At 46.4% G+C, this 16,160-nt stretch overlaps 1 protein-coding gene across 2 annotated transcripts; it reads right to left on the bottom strand.

Annotated features, from left to right (window-relative positions):
* Positions 1 to 9,216: 9,216 nt before the first annotated feature.
* EXOSC5 (exosome component 5) lies at positions 9,217 to 16,131 on the bottom strand. 2 transcript variants are annotated; one of them, XM_036408188.2, is made up of 6 exons: positions 15,996 to 16,131; positions 13,220 to 13,333; positions 12,593 to 12,714; positions 11,279 to 11,419; positions 10,164 to 10,253; positions 9,217 to 9,384 (listed from the first exon to the last, which is right to left on the bottom strand). In XM_036408188.2, exons 1-6 carry the CDS (start codon positions 16,129 to 16,131, stop codon positions 9,292 to 9,294), a joined length of 696 nt encoding a protein of 231 aa, XP_036264081.1. In that variant the 3' UTR covers positions 9,217 to 9,291. The 2 variants fall into 2 exon arrangements, with proteins under 2 accessions (XP_036264081.1, XP_036264082.1); XM_036408189.2 differs by lacking the exon at positions 10,164 to 10,253.
* Positions 16,132 to 16,160: the final 29 nt, after the last annotated feature.

The following is a 16,160-nucleotide window of genomic DNA, read 5'->3' as shown; positions in this document are numbered from 1 at the left end:
ATAACAATTGTGAAAAGCAGCAGGATTGTTGTCTGCCAGGGAGTAAGGCTGGAAAGCACCCTCTTAAAGGGCCAAAGTACAAAATTCCCTGTGGAGCCACTCACCTTGTGCTCCAGCAGAGAGGAAGGCAGAACTCTAACACCCGAGTTCCCAATCCTGGCTTCTGCTGAAGCTGTGTGAGCAGAAGCCGGGATTGGGAACTCAGGGGTTAGAGTTCAGAAAGCAGACACACCCTGGTTTCCTATTCTGAATTATTCCCTCACTCAGCAGAAGACATCTTTCCCACACAGACATTTGCTGTACAGGCAGTCTTGTCTGGAGGAAAGGTAGTTGACCCACTCTAGGAAAACACCTTGCCTTAAGGTCATTTAAGATACTAAAAATAGCCCTCGCTGATTTGGCTCACTGGATAGAGCACTGGTCTGAGGACTGAAGGGCCCCAGGTTCAGTTCTAGTCAAGGTCACATGCCTGGATTGTGGGCTCAGTCCCCAAGTAGGAGGTGTGCAAGAGGCAACTGATTAATGATTCTCTCATCATTGGTGTTTCTGTCTCTCATCCTCTCCCTTCCTCTCTGAAATCACTGAGAGAGAGAGAGAAAGAGAGAGAGAGAGAGAGAGAAAGACTAAAACTTAGCCTCCAGACAGAAGCAACTGCCTCACCCTGTTGATAAAAAAAACTCTCCACACAGGGACTCTTTCCACCACCCCACCTGGGAATCTGTGCTGTGAGATTCTTTCCCCTTCCCAACACAAAAGTCTGTACTTGTTCTTCAATAAATTTCCACATTTGCTATTAAAAAAAACCTCTCCCCACACCTGAGGACGATTGCCTGGAGCAATTCTAGTTGGAACCTATCAGCCTGTAGGCAGTCTCTGGAGGCATTGAGTCTTTGTCTGATCTAATGTGTTTGATACTGTGCTGCACTAAAGATTGAAAGACATAGAGGATCTACCTAATACATAGTCACAAACCCAAACAGGCAGCCAAAATGAGGAGACAAAGAACCCCCAAATGAAAGAACAAGATAATTCCCCAGAAAAATAGATTAATGAAGCGAAGAAATTTATCTGAAACAGAGTTCAGAATAATGATGGTAAAGATGTTCACAGCATGAAAAAAAATATAGTAATGATGAAAATGGAAATAAAGAATGACATAGCACAAAAAAGAACAGGTTGGTTTGAGAACGTTTATATACAAAATATCTGAAATTAAAAAAAAAAGAAAACAGTAGAAGGAATACACAGCAGATTAGGGGAAGCTGAGGATCTAATCAGTGAATTAGAAGACGGAGTTGAAAAAAATCACTCAGAGAACCAAAAAAAAAAAAAAAAGAACAATTAAAAAATAGGAGGATAGAACCAAGATGGAGGCCTAGGTAAGCACCTAAACTGCTGCCTCGCACAACAATTTCAAAATAACAATTAAAAGGCAGAACGGACATCATCCAAAACCACAGGAAAGCTGGCTGAGCAGGAAATCTACAACTAGAAAGAAGGAGAGAGGCTCACGGATCGGATCGGGAGCTGCAAAGTGCTGAAGCAGGGAGATGCTCACCCAGAGAGAAAGGGCTGCCAAGTGCTGGGCTGGAGGGAGGGGAAAGAAAGCCCCCAACTGCACTGAACCCCAGTTCCGACTGCACTGAACCCCAGCCCAGGCAGAAACCCTGTGGACCCAGGCTCATGCGGGTGAAGTCTGAACTATAGAGAAAGGCACCCAGAGACTCGGAGACTGGGAGACTTGGGGGAGCCAGGAGCCGCAGCACGCGAGGGAGTGCACACAGAGAGGTCTGACTGCAGAGGTTACAGCAGTCTCTCCATAGCAGAAGGAGTTGGAAGCTCCTAACTGCACTGAATCCCCAGTTCTGACTGCACTGAGCACTGAAACCTGAAGGGAGAACCCCTGGAGCACCCGTGCTCTTACAAGGGGAAGCTGGAATGTCAAGCGGAAACTCAGGGGATCCGTGGAAGGCAGAGGTCTAAGGCGCGCACACAAGGGCAGGTCTGAAGGAAAGCCAAGACGGGTGGCTCAGCCCTGAGACTCTGCCCCATCCAAGCTGAGCTCAGAGGCTATTGCAATTTTGCAAGTCTGATCCTAAAGACTGTCTCCAATACAGAAGGTATCCTGATGTAGACACAGCTGATACGCACATCCAATAGGCCTGGAGGTCAATTCCTCCCACTGATACCAACAACAATCAAGACTTAACTACAACAAGGTTGTACACGCAGTACACAAAGGTGAGCACCAAGAGTGTCCACCTCAGATAACTGGGGAGGCTGACCCACCGGATCATATAGGACACCAAGCACACAAAGCTACCCTACCAACTCAGGGAAGCAGCAAAAATGCCAAGACAAGGAAAGAGATCTCAAAAAAATAAATAAATAAATAAAAATAAAAAATGGAGGAGAACAAAAGACTGGATATAGAGCTCAAAACCATGGTTATAAGGTTTTTCAAGAAATTCCTAGAAAAGGCTGATAAATTTAATGAGATCCTCGAGGATATGAAAAAGTACCAACTAGAATTTAAACATACACTGATGGAAATTAAAAAAATATTATACAGAGACCCAACAGCAAATTAGAGGAATGCAAGAATCAAGTCAAAGATTTGAAATACAAAGAGGCAAAGAACACTCCTCTGGAGAAGCAAGAAGAGAAGAGAATTTAGAAAGTTGAAGATGGTGTAAGGAGCCTCTGGGACAACTTCAAGAGTACCAACATCAGAATTATGGGGGTGCCAGAAGAAGAGAGAGAGCAAGATACTGAAAACCTATTTGAAGAAATAATGTCAGAAAATTTCCCCCACCCGGTGAAAGAAATAGATTTACAAGTCCAGGAAGTGCACAGAACCCCAAACAAAAGGAATCCAAAGAGGACTACACCAAGACACATCATAATTAAAATGCCAAGGGCAAAAGACAAAGAGAGAATCTTACAAGCAGCAAGAGAAAAACAGTTAGTTACCTATAAGGGAGCACCCATATGACTATGAGCTGATTTCTCAACAGAAACTATGCAGGCGAGACGGGAGTGGCAAGAAATATTCAAAGCGATGAATAGCAAGAACCTACAACCAAGATTACTCTACCCAGCAAAGTTATCATTCAGAATTGAAAGGCAGATAAAGGCAGATAAAGAACTTCAGAGATAAGAAAAAGCTAAAGGAGTTCATTACCACCAAACCAGTATTATATGAAATGCTGAAAGGTATTCTTTAAGAAGAGGAAGAAGAAGAAAAAGGTAAAGATAAAAATTATGATAAAAAAAAATATCTATATCAACAAGTGAATCTAAAAATCAAGTGCATTAAAAATCCGAAGAACAGAATAAACTGGTGAATATAATAGAATCAGGGGCAAAGAAAGGGAGTGGATTGATAATTATCAGGGGGAACGGGGTGTGGGAGGTGCAAGAAGAAACTGGACTAAAATCGTACACTTATGGATGAGGACAATGGGGTGGGGGAGGTAAGGGCAGAGGGTGTGGTGGGAACCTGGTGGAAGGGAACTATGGGGGGGGAAAAAAGGAGAAACAATTGTAATAATCTGAGCAATAAAAATTTATTTATTTATTTTTATAAAATATATTTTATTGATTTTTTACAGAGAGGAAGGGAGAGAGATAGAGAGTTGGAAACATCGATAAGAGAGAAACATCGATCAGCTGCCTCCTGCACACCCCAGTCTGTTGCCTGCAGAGGGAGGCCTCTGATGGCAGGAGAGAGGGCATTGCACAGATGGCAAGCAGTGGCAGTGGCAGGAGTGGAACCAGCTGCCTGCAGCCAGGGGAAGGAAAGCCCCGCTAGGCCCTGATCTCAGGCCCGGTCTAGTGATCCTACCTGAGGAGTCCCAGATTGTGAGAAGCTGTAGGCCAGGCTGAGGGACACCCTCAACCCCCAAGTGTATGGATTTTCATGCACCGGGCCTCTAGTTGGTGTATAAAAAAGCCATCAAGCCCTAGCCAGTTTGGCTCAGGGAATAGAGTGTTGGCCTGAGGACTGAAGGGTCCTGGGTTCAATTTTGGTCAAGGGCACATGACTGGGTTGTGGGCTCAATCCCCAGTGAGTGGTGTGCAGGAAGCACACCCATCTCATCATTGATATTTCTATCTCTCTCTCCCTCTCCCTTCCTCTCTGAAAATATATATATGGATAATCCTCAGGGGGAAAGAGGAAAGGGGGGTGCAGGAAGAGACTGGACAAGAATTGTACACCTATGGATGAGGACAGTGGAGGGGAGGTAATGGCAGAGGGTGGGTTGGGAACCAGGTGGAGGGGAGCTGCTATGGGCGGGGGGAGGAGGAGAAACTATTGTAATAATCTGAACAATAAAGATGTATTAAATTAAAAAAAAAAAAAATATATATATATATATATATATATATATATATATATATATATATATTAAACCCATAGATTTTTAGGTATTGATTTTGTATCCTGCTACATTGTCAAATTCATTTATTAAATCTAGTAGTTTTTTGGTGGAGTCTTTATGGTTTTCTATGTACAGTATCATGTCATCTGTGAATAATGAGAGTTTTACTTCCTCCTTTCCAATTTGGATGCCTTTTATTTCTTCTTCTTGTCTAATTGCTGTGGCTAGGATGTCCAATACTATGCTGAATAAGACTGGTGAAAGTGACATCACTGTCTTGCTCCTGTTCATAGGGAAAAAAAGTTTTAATTTGCCCATTGAGTATGATCTTGGCTTTATGTATGTCATATGTGGCTTTTGTCATGTTGAGATATACTCCCTCTATTCCCAATTTGCTGAGTTTTTATAAAAAATGGGTGTTGGATTTTGTCACATGCTTTTCCCACATCTATTGATATGGTCATGTGATTTTTGTCTTTCAATTTGTTTATGTGATGTATCACATTTATTGATTTGCAAATATTATACCAGCCTTGCACCCCCTGGAATAAATCCCACTTGGTTATGGTGCATGATCTTTTAAATATATTGCTGGACCTGCTCTGCTAATATTTTGTTGAAGATTTTAGCATTTATGTTCACCAGGGATATTGGCCTGTAATTCTCTTTCTTTGTAGTTCTTTATCTGGTTTTGGAATTAGGATAATGCTGGCTTCATAAAAGGAGTTTGGAAGTGTTCCTTCCTCTTGGACTTTTAAAAATAGTTTGATGAGTATAGGTGTTAGTTCTTTGAATGTTTGGAGAAACTCTCCCAGACCCAGGCTTTTGTTTGCTGGGAGATTGTTTTATTATTATTATTATTATTATTATTATTATTACTGCTTCTATTTCATCAGTTGTTATTGGCCTATTCACGTTTTCTGATTCTTCCTCATTCAGTTTTGGGAGATTGTATTTTTCTAGGAATTTGTCCATTTCATCCACAAGGTCCAGCTTGTTGGCATAGTATTTTCTTACAATCTTTTGTATTTCTGAATCATTTGTATTTCTGTGGTGTCAGTGGTCACTTCTCTACTTTCATTTCTGATTGCATTTATTTAGGTCCTCTTTGTTTCTTGATGAGTCTGGCTAATGGTTCATCTATTTTATTTATCCTTTATTTATTTTTAAATATATTTTATTGATTTTTTTTTACAGAGAGGAAGAGAGAGAGATAGAGTTAGAAACATCGATGAGAGAGAATTATCGATCATCTGCCTCTTGCACACCCCCTACTGGGGATGTGCCTGCAACAAAGGTACATGCCCTTGACCGGAATCGAACCTGGGACCCTTCAGTCCACAGGCCGACACTCTATCCACTGAGCCAAACCAGTTTCGGCAATTTTGTTTATCCTTTAAAAGAACCACCAGCTCTTGGTTTCCTTGATTTTTTATTTATTTATTTATTTATTTATTTTTTTGTCTCTATGTCATTTATTTCTACTCTGATCTTTCTTACTCTGGGTTTCTTATTGTTCTTTAACTTGTACAGTTAAATAGTTTATTATTGATTTTTCTTGTTTTTTGAGGTAGGCCTGTAGTGCTATGAACTTCCCTCTCAGGACTACTTTTGCTGTGTCCAGGGTTGTTGTGTTCATTTTCATTTGTTTCCAGGAAGTTTTTTTAATTTCTTTCTTGATCTCATTGGTAACCCATTATTTAATAACCTGCTATTTAGCCTCCATGTGCTTGAATATTTTGGAGTGTTTACTGCAGTTGATTTCTAATTTCTAATTGCTGTGGTTAGGATGTCCAGTACTATATTAATATTTGTGAAAGTGACATCCTTGTCTTGTTCCTGTTCATAGGGAAAAAAATATTAGTTTTTGCTAATTGAGTATGATCTTTGCTACATATTCCACTGTGACCTGAGAAGATGCTTGATATGATTTCAATCTTCTTGAACTTGTGAAGACTTATTTTGTGTCCTAATATGTGATCTGTCCTCGTGAATGACCCATGTGCACTTGAGAAGGATGTATATTCTGCTGCATTGGGGTGAAATGTTCTATGAATGTCAATTAAATCCTTCTGATCTAGTGTGTCTTTTATTTTATTTTATTATTTTTAAAAATATATTTTATTGAATTTTTTATAGAGAGGAAGAGAGAGGATAGAGGGATAGAGAGTTAGAAACATCGATGAGAGAGAATCATCCATCAGCTGCCTCTTGCATACCCCCTACTGGGGATATGCCCGCAACCAAGGTACATGCCTTTGACCGGAATCGAACCTGGGACCTTTCAGTCCTCAGGCTGATGCTCTACCCACTGAGCTAAACCGTTTTCAGCTCTAGTGTGTCTTTTAGAGTCACTGTTTCCTTGTTATGCTTTTGTCTGAAAGATCTGTCCAGTGAAGTCAACAGGTGTTAAAGTCCCCTACTATGACTGTATAGTTGTTGATCTCTGTTAAAATCCTCTGGAAGTTTTTAAAAAATATATTTATGTGCTCCTATATTGGTTGCACATATGTTTAGCATGGTTATATCCTCTTGTTGCATTGATCCCTTTAGTATTATGTAGTGACCTTTATTGTCTCTTGTGATGGACTTTATTTTGAAGTCTTTTATGTTGGATATGAGTATTGCTACTCCAGCTTTTTACTTCAAAATTTTTCCATCCCTTCACTCTCATCCTATGAATGTCTTTTGTTCTGAGATGGGTCTCTTGTAGATAGCATATAGTTGGGTCATGTTTTTGTATCCATTCAGCTACCCTATGCCTTTTGATTGGAATATTTAATTCATTTACATTTATGGTAATTCTTAATAGGTACTTATGTATTGCCATTTTAATTCTGTATGCATAGGTTTCTCTCTCTGTTTCTTCTCATTACAGCAGTACCTTTAGCATTTCTTGTAATGCTGGCTTGGTGGTGATGAACTCCTTTAGTCTTTTTTTTTTTTTTTTTTTTTTTTTTTGTCTGGGAAGCTCTTTATTTGACTGTTTATTTTGAATGATAGCCCTAGCTGTCCCTGCAGCCCCCACCATGAACCAGAGGCCGGTGACCCAGAGCATACATTGGCAGAGTGAAGAATTCGGTGGATGTAGCGGTGTTTGCAATGCCCCCCCACTCCTGTCCACTGGTGTGAGATTAACACCAGATGCTCTAGTAGTCAAACCTGCATCAGTCTGTGTGGGGGAGATGGGCCTGGGAGCACCTGACAGGCTGTCCCCAGGGTGCTCCCAGATACCTCAGAGCTGGAGAAAGAGGAATCCAAGGGATGGAGGGTTTCCAAGTTCAGAATGTTCTCTTTACAATGAGGGTGATCAGCAGAGAATTAGAACCGGGTGCCAAGGACCTAACATGTGACCTTGGCTCAATTAACTTCTCTTTGAGCCTCACTTTTTGTCATCTGCAAAATGGGACTAATTTTTCTCCACCTGGGAAAAGGTGGTCTAACTCAGATCACTTTACACACACACACACACACACACACACACACACACACACACACACACGGTGGAGCAGGATTCAGGACTCAAATGTTCTGATTTCTCCATCCTCTTGGGGAGAGAAGGGAGCCTTCCTTAAGGAAATATCCAAGTGCTGGCTCCTGGCAGGTAGATGGAGCTCTGCCATGTACAGCGCTTTGCGGAGGGGCAGACGTGCTCACTGAATGGGGCTTGGTGTTACCAAGCAGAGTGACAATCCGGTTTTCTCACTCCGTTTACTGCCATCCGTGGATCTTCCTAGAGCACTTCCCCATTTGGCATTCTACTGAGCATTTCATGGAGCAACAATTGCAAGCTAGGCGTATTTATGTACTTCCTTCCTTTCCTGATGAACATGGCGCCACACTAAGGGGCAGTGGCGGGAACTGCGAGCTAGTTCAAACATATGAAGCCTGCAGTAGAGCCCATCAGGAACCCCCAAACGTAAGCAGCCAACGGGACCTGGCAACTAGGTGGCCCACTTGTGGGAGTTATTCTTGGTTGATGCTCACATATTCTTGGTTCCTGCCCACTATAATAGATAAAAGCATGGAGGAGCAGTCAAGTGGCAACTACAGGTCCCTGTGTATTTCCAAATGCCCCCTAGGGGGTGCTACCAGCCCTGAAAACCAACAGACCTGTCATATCTCTGTGCAGACTGAGAACCACAGTGTGCTGGCCTCTCTGGGTTTGTGTGAACATGTAGGTCTGGGGCGGGGCTGAGTGGGACCCATGCTCCATGGCTGGCAGCTCACTGGCTTGAGCTTTTCATCTTAAATTGTGGACTCTACAACAGCCCCACCGCTGGGTTATTGGGCTCAGAGACAGCCCCTCTCCTAGCCCATGTTCTCTCCCTGACTATTTTCCTTTTCCTGTCCTCATGTGCTCAGCTCTGGCCACACTGGCGGCCTTGCTGAACCTCTACTTCCATGGATCTCTTTCTGGGGCTTGTCCCCCATGTCTATGAGCCTGCTGCCTGGCTCCCTCAGTGATCCCCTCTACCAAGGTGTCCCTGACTGATGTACTCAATTTGCCCCCCCCCCCCCCCCCCCGCCCCTTCTCTGCTCTTTTGTTTGGTCATAGCATTTACCATCATCTGACAACACCAATTTTATTTGCTTGCACCTGGGTTTCTCATTCACTATTGAGAAGTGGGCGCTCAGTAGATATGTTAGACTAAATGAATTCATCTAATAAATGTGCAATCCTAGTAGTGTTTTCCCAGTGGGGGTGTCTGTGTCCCCCAACCCCCAACCCTTGGGGGCTGCAGGTAAGTGCTCTCCTCAGGGGGTCAGGACAGGGGCCCTGCAGCTATAGGCCCACAGCTCCCCAGGAACACAAGGACAGAGAGGCAAGGCTGGGCTGCTGGTTTATTTTGTGCTTGAGGTAGTGGGTGGTGGCAGCGGGTGGGGCGCCTTGCCCTGGCTTGCCTCAGCTCTTGGAGTAACGCCTCTGCAGCGATTCCCGGTAGAAGCGGAAGACGTGCTGTGAGGCAGCTTGGGCTGCAGCCAGGCACTGCTGGAGCTGGGCGGGGAGAGACTGGTCAGTGTGAGGGATGTGGGGGGCATCTCCGCACCTACTGGCCCATCTGATTTCTAGGGCCCACAAACCTACCACTTCCCCCTTTACCCACGGGGGTGGGAGGGTGGCCAGGTATCTCCTTCTTCTTTACTGTAGGCCCTTTTAGAGGGGAAGCGAAGGAAAAAAGAGAAAGTGAGAGGTTCAGGGACCAGCTTTCAGCAGCTCCAGGGCCTCACATCAAAGAGCTCAGACATTCTGACAGCTGGAAGAGACCAGAGCTCTGGAAACTTAGTTGGAGAGATCCTAGAATTTTAGAGCCACAGGCCCTGTGACTCAGAAAAATGCTGAGAGCCATGGAATCTGGGACCCCAAATCTGTATTGCCACATATCCCTAGATTCTCAGGAGTCCAGATTGGAAACGCTCTTAGAGGCCATCTGGCCCAAGTTTCCAAACTCTTCAGACCTGAGATGGGGAAGGGGAGCACAGCTCTGAACTGGAAGCTGGGGGGGGAGGGGGGGGGCCCTTCAGGTACCCCCACGTCCTGATTTCAGCCTGAGCTCCTCTTCTCTTTTCCTGTCTCATTAATTGGGCTTCCCCTTTAAAATTCTCACAGATGTTTCTGTGGCTACAAAGTTTAAAACTCTATTTATAGAAGGAATGCTAGGAAGGGGTTTTCCTTGAACCCCTGAGTGTAGGGCAGAGTTGGGACAACAGGTGGAGAGGGAGGGGAGGGGAGAGTGAGGAGGAGAGCTAGGGTTCACGGCATCTGCATGCTGGTACCTCAGCATTGGAGTAGAGCCCCTTGGTGGTGGACATGAGCAGCTTCTGGTCCACACTGTCGAGTGCAAACGTCAGGACTGCCCGGGCCTCCTAGAGACGAGGGAAAGAAGGTGAGGGACCTGGACTCTCTCCTCAGACACAATCTCAGCTGATCCCAAGAAGGGACTCGCCTTCCCTGCAGGCAGGTACTCTTGCAAGGAGTCTGGCTTCCCTGCCTTTCCTCTGGGTCTACACCCGATTCTACCCACACAGCCTGACAGGCTTCCAGCAGTACTCCTGCCCTGTAGGGTGGTCACAGTGCACGCCTTTACCCACTGCCTCCCTGCTCCTCTGGTGCGAGACTGGCAGGAGAGACAGCATCCAGGTGCTTACTCTGACAGTGGCAGGTGCTATGGCTGTGGCAGCGGCCTCAGTAGCGACAGGTTCTGGACTTCTGTAGCCAGTGCAAAGCCAGGATGTCTGTGCCTTAGACCTGCCTGCAGGGATGCCTTTATCAGCTTAAGTGCAAGTTGGCTGTAGGCTCCTGATCTCTGGGTGACCTTCCTTCTTCCAACACTGTTGTAACCAGTTCCCTGCATTCAACCCTCTGTGGGAAATCCTCCAGGTGGTTTCTGCTTTTCTGACTGGATGTGACTGGGCAAATAACTCAAAGTAACCACAGCCCCAGGACACTGTGAACTTGAACCGTCAAGGAACGCTCCCTCCTCCTTTGCTTCTGAGCCTCTTAAGATGTAAGCACAGAGCTTAAGGGGCCAGCTGCAGCCTCAGGAGAGATGCTGGCCACTGAATGGGTCTGATATGCAGAAAGGAGCAGGACTAAGGAAGGAAGGAAATCCTGACGGCGTTTGAGGCTCAGGCTCAATCTCTGCTCTTTCTGACTTTGGCACTGAATGCCAATAAATTCCCTTTTTGCTCAAGCAGTTTGAGTTGGGTTTCTTGCACTTCCCTGATGAGCAGAGCACATCTTGCTAGTTGGGACTGGGCTGGTAGCCAACTGCTGTAGAGAAGCACGGCCTAGAGGACGAGAGGGATAGGGTCCTGGCAGCCAGGCCTGGAGCCCAGGAATATGGCAGGCAGCCAGCCACCACTATGACAGCCCTGGCCTTCATACCTACCTTTTCTTGCTTGGCTGTGGGGTCCAGCACGAGAGTCCCGTCAGAGTCCAGGGCACAGGTGACCCCACAGAAGAGGGCTTGCATCGGCACGCCTGCGTCGACCAATGCCATGCAGGTGGCGTTCAGGCAACAGGCCATGAGCTGAGTGCCACAGGGAGTGGTTAAGAGTTTCTACTGCAGGTCTGGCCAGCAGAGTGTGTCCTTGCCTCCACCCCCTGCCAGTGCCGTGGCTGCATCTCTAACTGGTCACAGGAAGGCAGCATGGCAGAGTTCCAAGTGGTTCTGGGATCAAGTAGCCTTGGATTCCAGAACTGACTTTGTGACCTTGACAAGTGACTTACTCTTTCTGAACCTCAATCAGGGATCATGATATTCAACAGTTATGTAATGGCATGTGCCAAGCACCTGGAGGGAATGAGTGCAGAGGCGGGAGAAACCTTCCAGATCACCTGGGAGGTACTGGCAGAGCCAGGTCTGGAGCCTGGGAATCTGGCAGGCAGGCAGCCGGCTGCCACCATGACAGACTGGCAAGGACACGGAGGGAGGAGTCATTATCGCGCCGGCAGGGAGCCCACCATCAGGGGGAGGGGTGTGGCTGTGGTGAGGTGGAAGGCAAGCACAAGGCTGAGCCAGAGAGCAGGCCCTACTTTGCTCCACAGCAGGTAAGGGTCCAGCTTTAGAATCAATCCATCCCACCTCTGCCACTGACCCTCTATTACCTCCCTCCGAGCTTCGGTTTGCCCCTGAGAAATGGGGGTACAACAGCTCTTCCTTCCTCCTGCCCATGAAATGCTCATTTCTGGTCCTCAGCCTCAACCTGTCGCCCAAAGATGAGCTGTTGGCCCAACTACTCTGCTTGCTCAGGGCTTTCCCAGCACGGAGTCTCAAACATAAGCTCAGGGTCAGAGTGGAGGTCAATGGCACAGGCTTTGGAGGAGTGCTCTGCTGTCTTCAGCTGTGTGACCTTGGACAAGTGACTTCCCCTCTCTGGGCCTAGTTTCCTCACCTGAAACACAGGAACATAAGAATTCCGTCTGTCAGAGGCCTTGGGTTGTGGAACCAAATGGCTTGGGTTCAAGTCCTGGCTCTGCCAATCACTAGTTATGTGAGTTATGTTGTGCAGATTAAACGGGTTAACGTGTGTAAAGCCCTCAGAATAGTGCTTGACACACAGTAAGCACTCAAGCTGTTTGCTAATCTTTTTCAACAAGTTGGTTCCTGTCAAGTGTTTGGAGTTCCTGTCCATAAGCAAGGGAGGAGACTAGGGAGATTCTGGAGAACTTCCTGGAGGAGGCAGCCTGGGAGAAAGGATACAGAGCCAGCATCGCTGATGACCTGCAGCACGATGGTGATGGAGGTGCGGGGGTGCAGCGCCCCCAGCACCACCGCTTCACACGTGTTCCTGATCAGCCGCTCCCGGCTCTTCTCTGCTACACCTGGGGAAACCAGGGTGGGGAGGGGTCAGGCTCTTCCTTTCTCCATATGCTCCACCCAGGCCTCTGGGAAGGACCTGCGGTCTCAGCCTGGGTGGGTGCAGGACCCCACATGGATGGTACAGGATTCTGAGTGGGCAGGAGGCAGGGCCAGGCTGCTACCCACCCCACCCCTGCCACCTGCAGCAGCCAGAGTTCCTATGTCCTGTGCCACTGCCCAGGCCCATCCCAATGGGCTCAGTCCGCAGAGGTGAGGGAGACAGGAGTTAGAGGGCAGAAAAACAAGTTAATGGAAAGAAGAGGAGATGGAGCCAGGAAAGAGGAGAGGAAGGGAAGACTCCGAGAAACAGAGACAGGGAAAGGGAAAAGTGACAGAAGCATAGACACAGAGACTCAGAGGCAGAGTTGGAGAAAGCGACAGAAATGGCTGAGGGAACACGAGGGGACAGCAGTGAGAGAGGAGCTGGGCGGGAGGCCCCAACGGAATGGACATCTGGAGACCAATTACCAGGCAGCCCGATCTTCGGCCTCAGGATAACTTCCAGTGTGGCCTTGTTGAAGATCTCTTTGCTGACCTTCACCTCAGCTGGCCCGTACACGCCTGCCAGGACAGAGGTATCTCCTGGGGAGAGAGCATGCAGGCCTCACTCACAGGTGCCCTGCCTCGGGGCCTTGAACAGTGTGGGCGCTGAGCCGGATGGCCAGGGTCTCCCCTACCCCCATCACTCTGGTCCACCATTTGTTGGCAGTGATTCTTTGAGAACTCGCTTCATTCCCTCCCTCCACTTCCTCACCTGTAAAATAGGGACAATAACAGTATCTCCTTCACAGCATTGCGATTAGATAATCCATGACACTGCCTGGTACATGCTGAGTATGCAACAGGCTTTAGTAATATTATTTACTTTAACAGGAAGTTCTTAGCACCTTCCTTTAAAAAAAAAATATATTTTTATTCATTTCAGAGAGGGAGAGGGAGAGAGAGAGAGAGACATCAATGATGAGAATCATTGATTGGCTGCCTCCTGTGCACCCCACACTGGGGATCGAGCCGTAACCAGGGCATATGCCCTGACTGGGAATAGAACTGTGACCTGTTGGGACATAGGCCGATACTCAACCACTGAGCTACACTGGCTGGGATAACCTTCCTTCTTCTTACTGCAGCTGGTCCTGACTGCTCTCAAAGCTTCACCCAGCCCCTCTCCTCCCTCACCCAGACTCTCGTCCCCAAACTGCAGTAGTCAGGAAACCTAAGAAAGGGATAAATCTCTGGGTGTGGGTCCTGGATGCTGCCTATTTTCCAGAGTGGGTGTGGATCAGAGAAGAGAAGCAAGACCTGGTATTTCCCAGGTCTTGCTTCTTTTCTCTGGTCCATACCCATTCTATAGAAAGCCTGGCTTGTAGTTCTGTCCACCTCCTCCTGGCTCTGCTCCCTTGGCTGATTTTGATCACTTCTCTGGACCTCAGTTATACCATCTGTAAAATGGAGAGACTGGACTACAGCAGTGGCTTCCAAACTCTTCTGATTTGCTACCTTACCTTTAGGTCTTTATTCAAATGTTACCATCTCATTGAGGCCTTTCCTGACCTATTTAAGATTGCAACCCTTGCCCTGGCTGATGTTCTCAGTAGTTAGAACATTGCCCTGTGCATTGAAGGATTGTGGGTTCAATTCCCAGACAGGGCACATACTCAGGTTGCAGGTTCTATCCCAAGTCAGGGCATGCATGGGAGGCAACCAATTGATGTTTCTCTCTCACATGGATGTTTCATTCTCTCTCTAGGATCAATGAAAAAAAAAAAAAAAAAAAAAAAAAAGAAAAGAAAAAAAAAGGAAGACACAAAAACATATCCTTGAGTGAGGATTTAAAAATTAAAATTGCAACCCTTCCTGGCACACCCTATTCCCCTTTCCTACTGTATTTTTCTCTGTAGCATTTTACTTATTTACTGTAAGTCTTCTTGATTAGAGTATAAACTTCATTAGATCAGGGATTTATTTATTTGTTTATAGAAGAAGGGAGAGGGATAGACAGATAGAAACATCAATGAGAGAAACATCACCAATTGGCTGCCTCCTGCACACTGCTTATTGGGGATAGAGCCTGCAACTTGGGCAAATGCCCTGATCAAAATTCGAACCGTGATCTCTTGGTTCATGGTTCAACGTTCAACCACAGAACCACACTGGCCAGGCAGGGATTTATTTTAAAGATTCTTTACTAATTTAAAAAGTATATTTTTTATTAATTTTTTTTGAGAGAGAGGAAGGTGGTGGTGGGGTAGTGGGGAGAAACATTGATGTGAGAGCGGAACATTGCTCTGCTGCCTCCTGCACGCCCAGCTTGGGGATGGAGTCTAAACAGGGGCATGTGCCTTGACCAGGAATTGAACCAGCAAGCCTTCAGTGCACAGGATGGCACCTAACCAACTGAGCCACACCAGCCAGGGCTAGGTCAGGGATTAAAAAACATATATGTATATATTGCTATATTCTCAGTGCTTAGAACGGTACTTAGTACAAATACATACCTGTTCAATGAATAAGAGCAGGTTTGTAAGTGAGGGGAAGGTAGTGCCCTGGGAGGACAAAAGCCTCTAAGGGGGTGATCATTGGGCCTATCTCCAGAGGAATATCTCCAGGGTCAGGGAGTCTGAAAGGTATTTAGCTAGAGGAAGGGGATGGTAAGATCTACCCAAATCTCTGGAATATTTATTCACATGAGAGAAGTGTATCCCAGTCAAAGGGATATTTACCTGATTGGTGGGGTAGGGGCAGGGAAAATCTTTTTCAACTCAGGGTGTGGACATCACCCTCAATCTGAAAAGTATGTACTTGGGTGAAATGTCTGCATGGCAGGAGTAACTATGCCTGTAATGGTGATCTGCCAGGCTACAGGGGATTTATACTAGCAGGCAGGTTTGCCTCATTCTGGGATGTATGGAGAAAGAATCTAATCAAGGGGTTATTCACTCTGGTGAGATTTTTCCTATTCTGGAGTATTCATGCCTATGGGAGGTCTGCCCCTCTCTCCTGATATCTTTTCCCTTCAAGTCTCTAGGGAGAAAGGGAGGGCGGGGAGGCGGGAGAGAGAGAGGTACCCTAGAGTAGCTAGTACGTAGTATTCACCTGGGCAATAAGTTCTGTCCGAGTCCAGGAGGGACATTAACCGGCTAGTATCAGAGGTGTATATTTGATGATATACCATAGCTACTCCCTAAAACAAATACGATCTGGATAAACGTGGCCCGGGCAGTATCAAGTTGGATTAAGTTCTCACCTTGCAGGAACGAGGCAGAGCCATCCGGCCGCGACAGCAGGTTCTGTTCACAAGCAAAGTGCCGGAGGCTACAGCCGGGACTCTGAGGACTGGAATCTGTTCCGTACTCAGTGCGGATCTTGGCGTCAGACTGCATGGCCCGCTTCAACCGTCAACACCACGAGT

The sequence above is a fragment of the Pipistrellus kuhlii genome, unplaced genomic scaffold, assembly GCF_014108245.1.
Source record: "Pipistrellus kuhlii isolate mPipKuh1 unplaced genomic scaffold, mPipKuh1.p scaffold_m20_p_38, whole genome shotgun sequence".
Lineage (NCBI taxonomy): Eukaryota > Metazoa > Chordata > Mammalia > Chiroptera > Vespertilionidae > Pipistrellus > Pipistrellus kuhlii.
The sequence above is the reverse complement of the archived record's forward strand: the minus strand, read 5'-3'. Positions and strand labels throughout refer to the sequence as shown.

Excerpts from the sequence above, each read along its gene's own strand:
- EXOSC5 (XM_036408188.2), bottom strand. The coding sequence starts at position 16,131 with ATGCAGTCTGACGCCAAGATCCGCACTGAGTACGGAACAGATTCCAGT. Across the intron at positions 13,334-15,995 it reads CTCTGCCTCGTTCCTGCAAG|GAGATACCTCTGTCCTGGCA; the intron begins GTGAGAACTTAA and ends CTCTCTCCCCAG. Across the intron at positions 11,420-12,592 it reads TCATCAGCGATGCTGGCTCT|CTCATGGCCTGTTGCCTGAA; the intron begins GTATCCTTTCTC and ends TGTGGCACTCAG.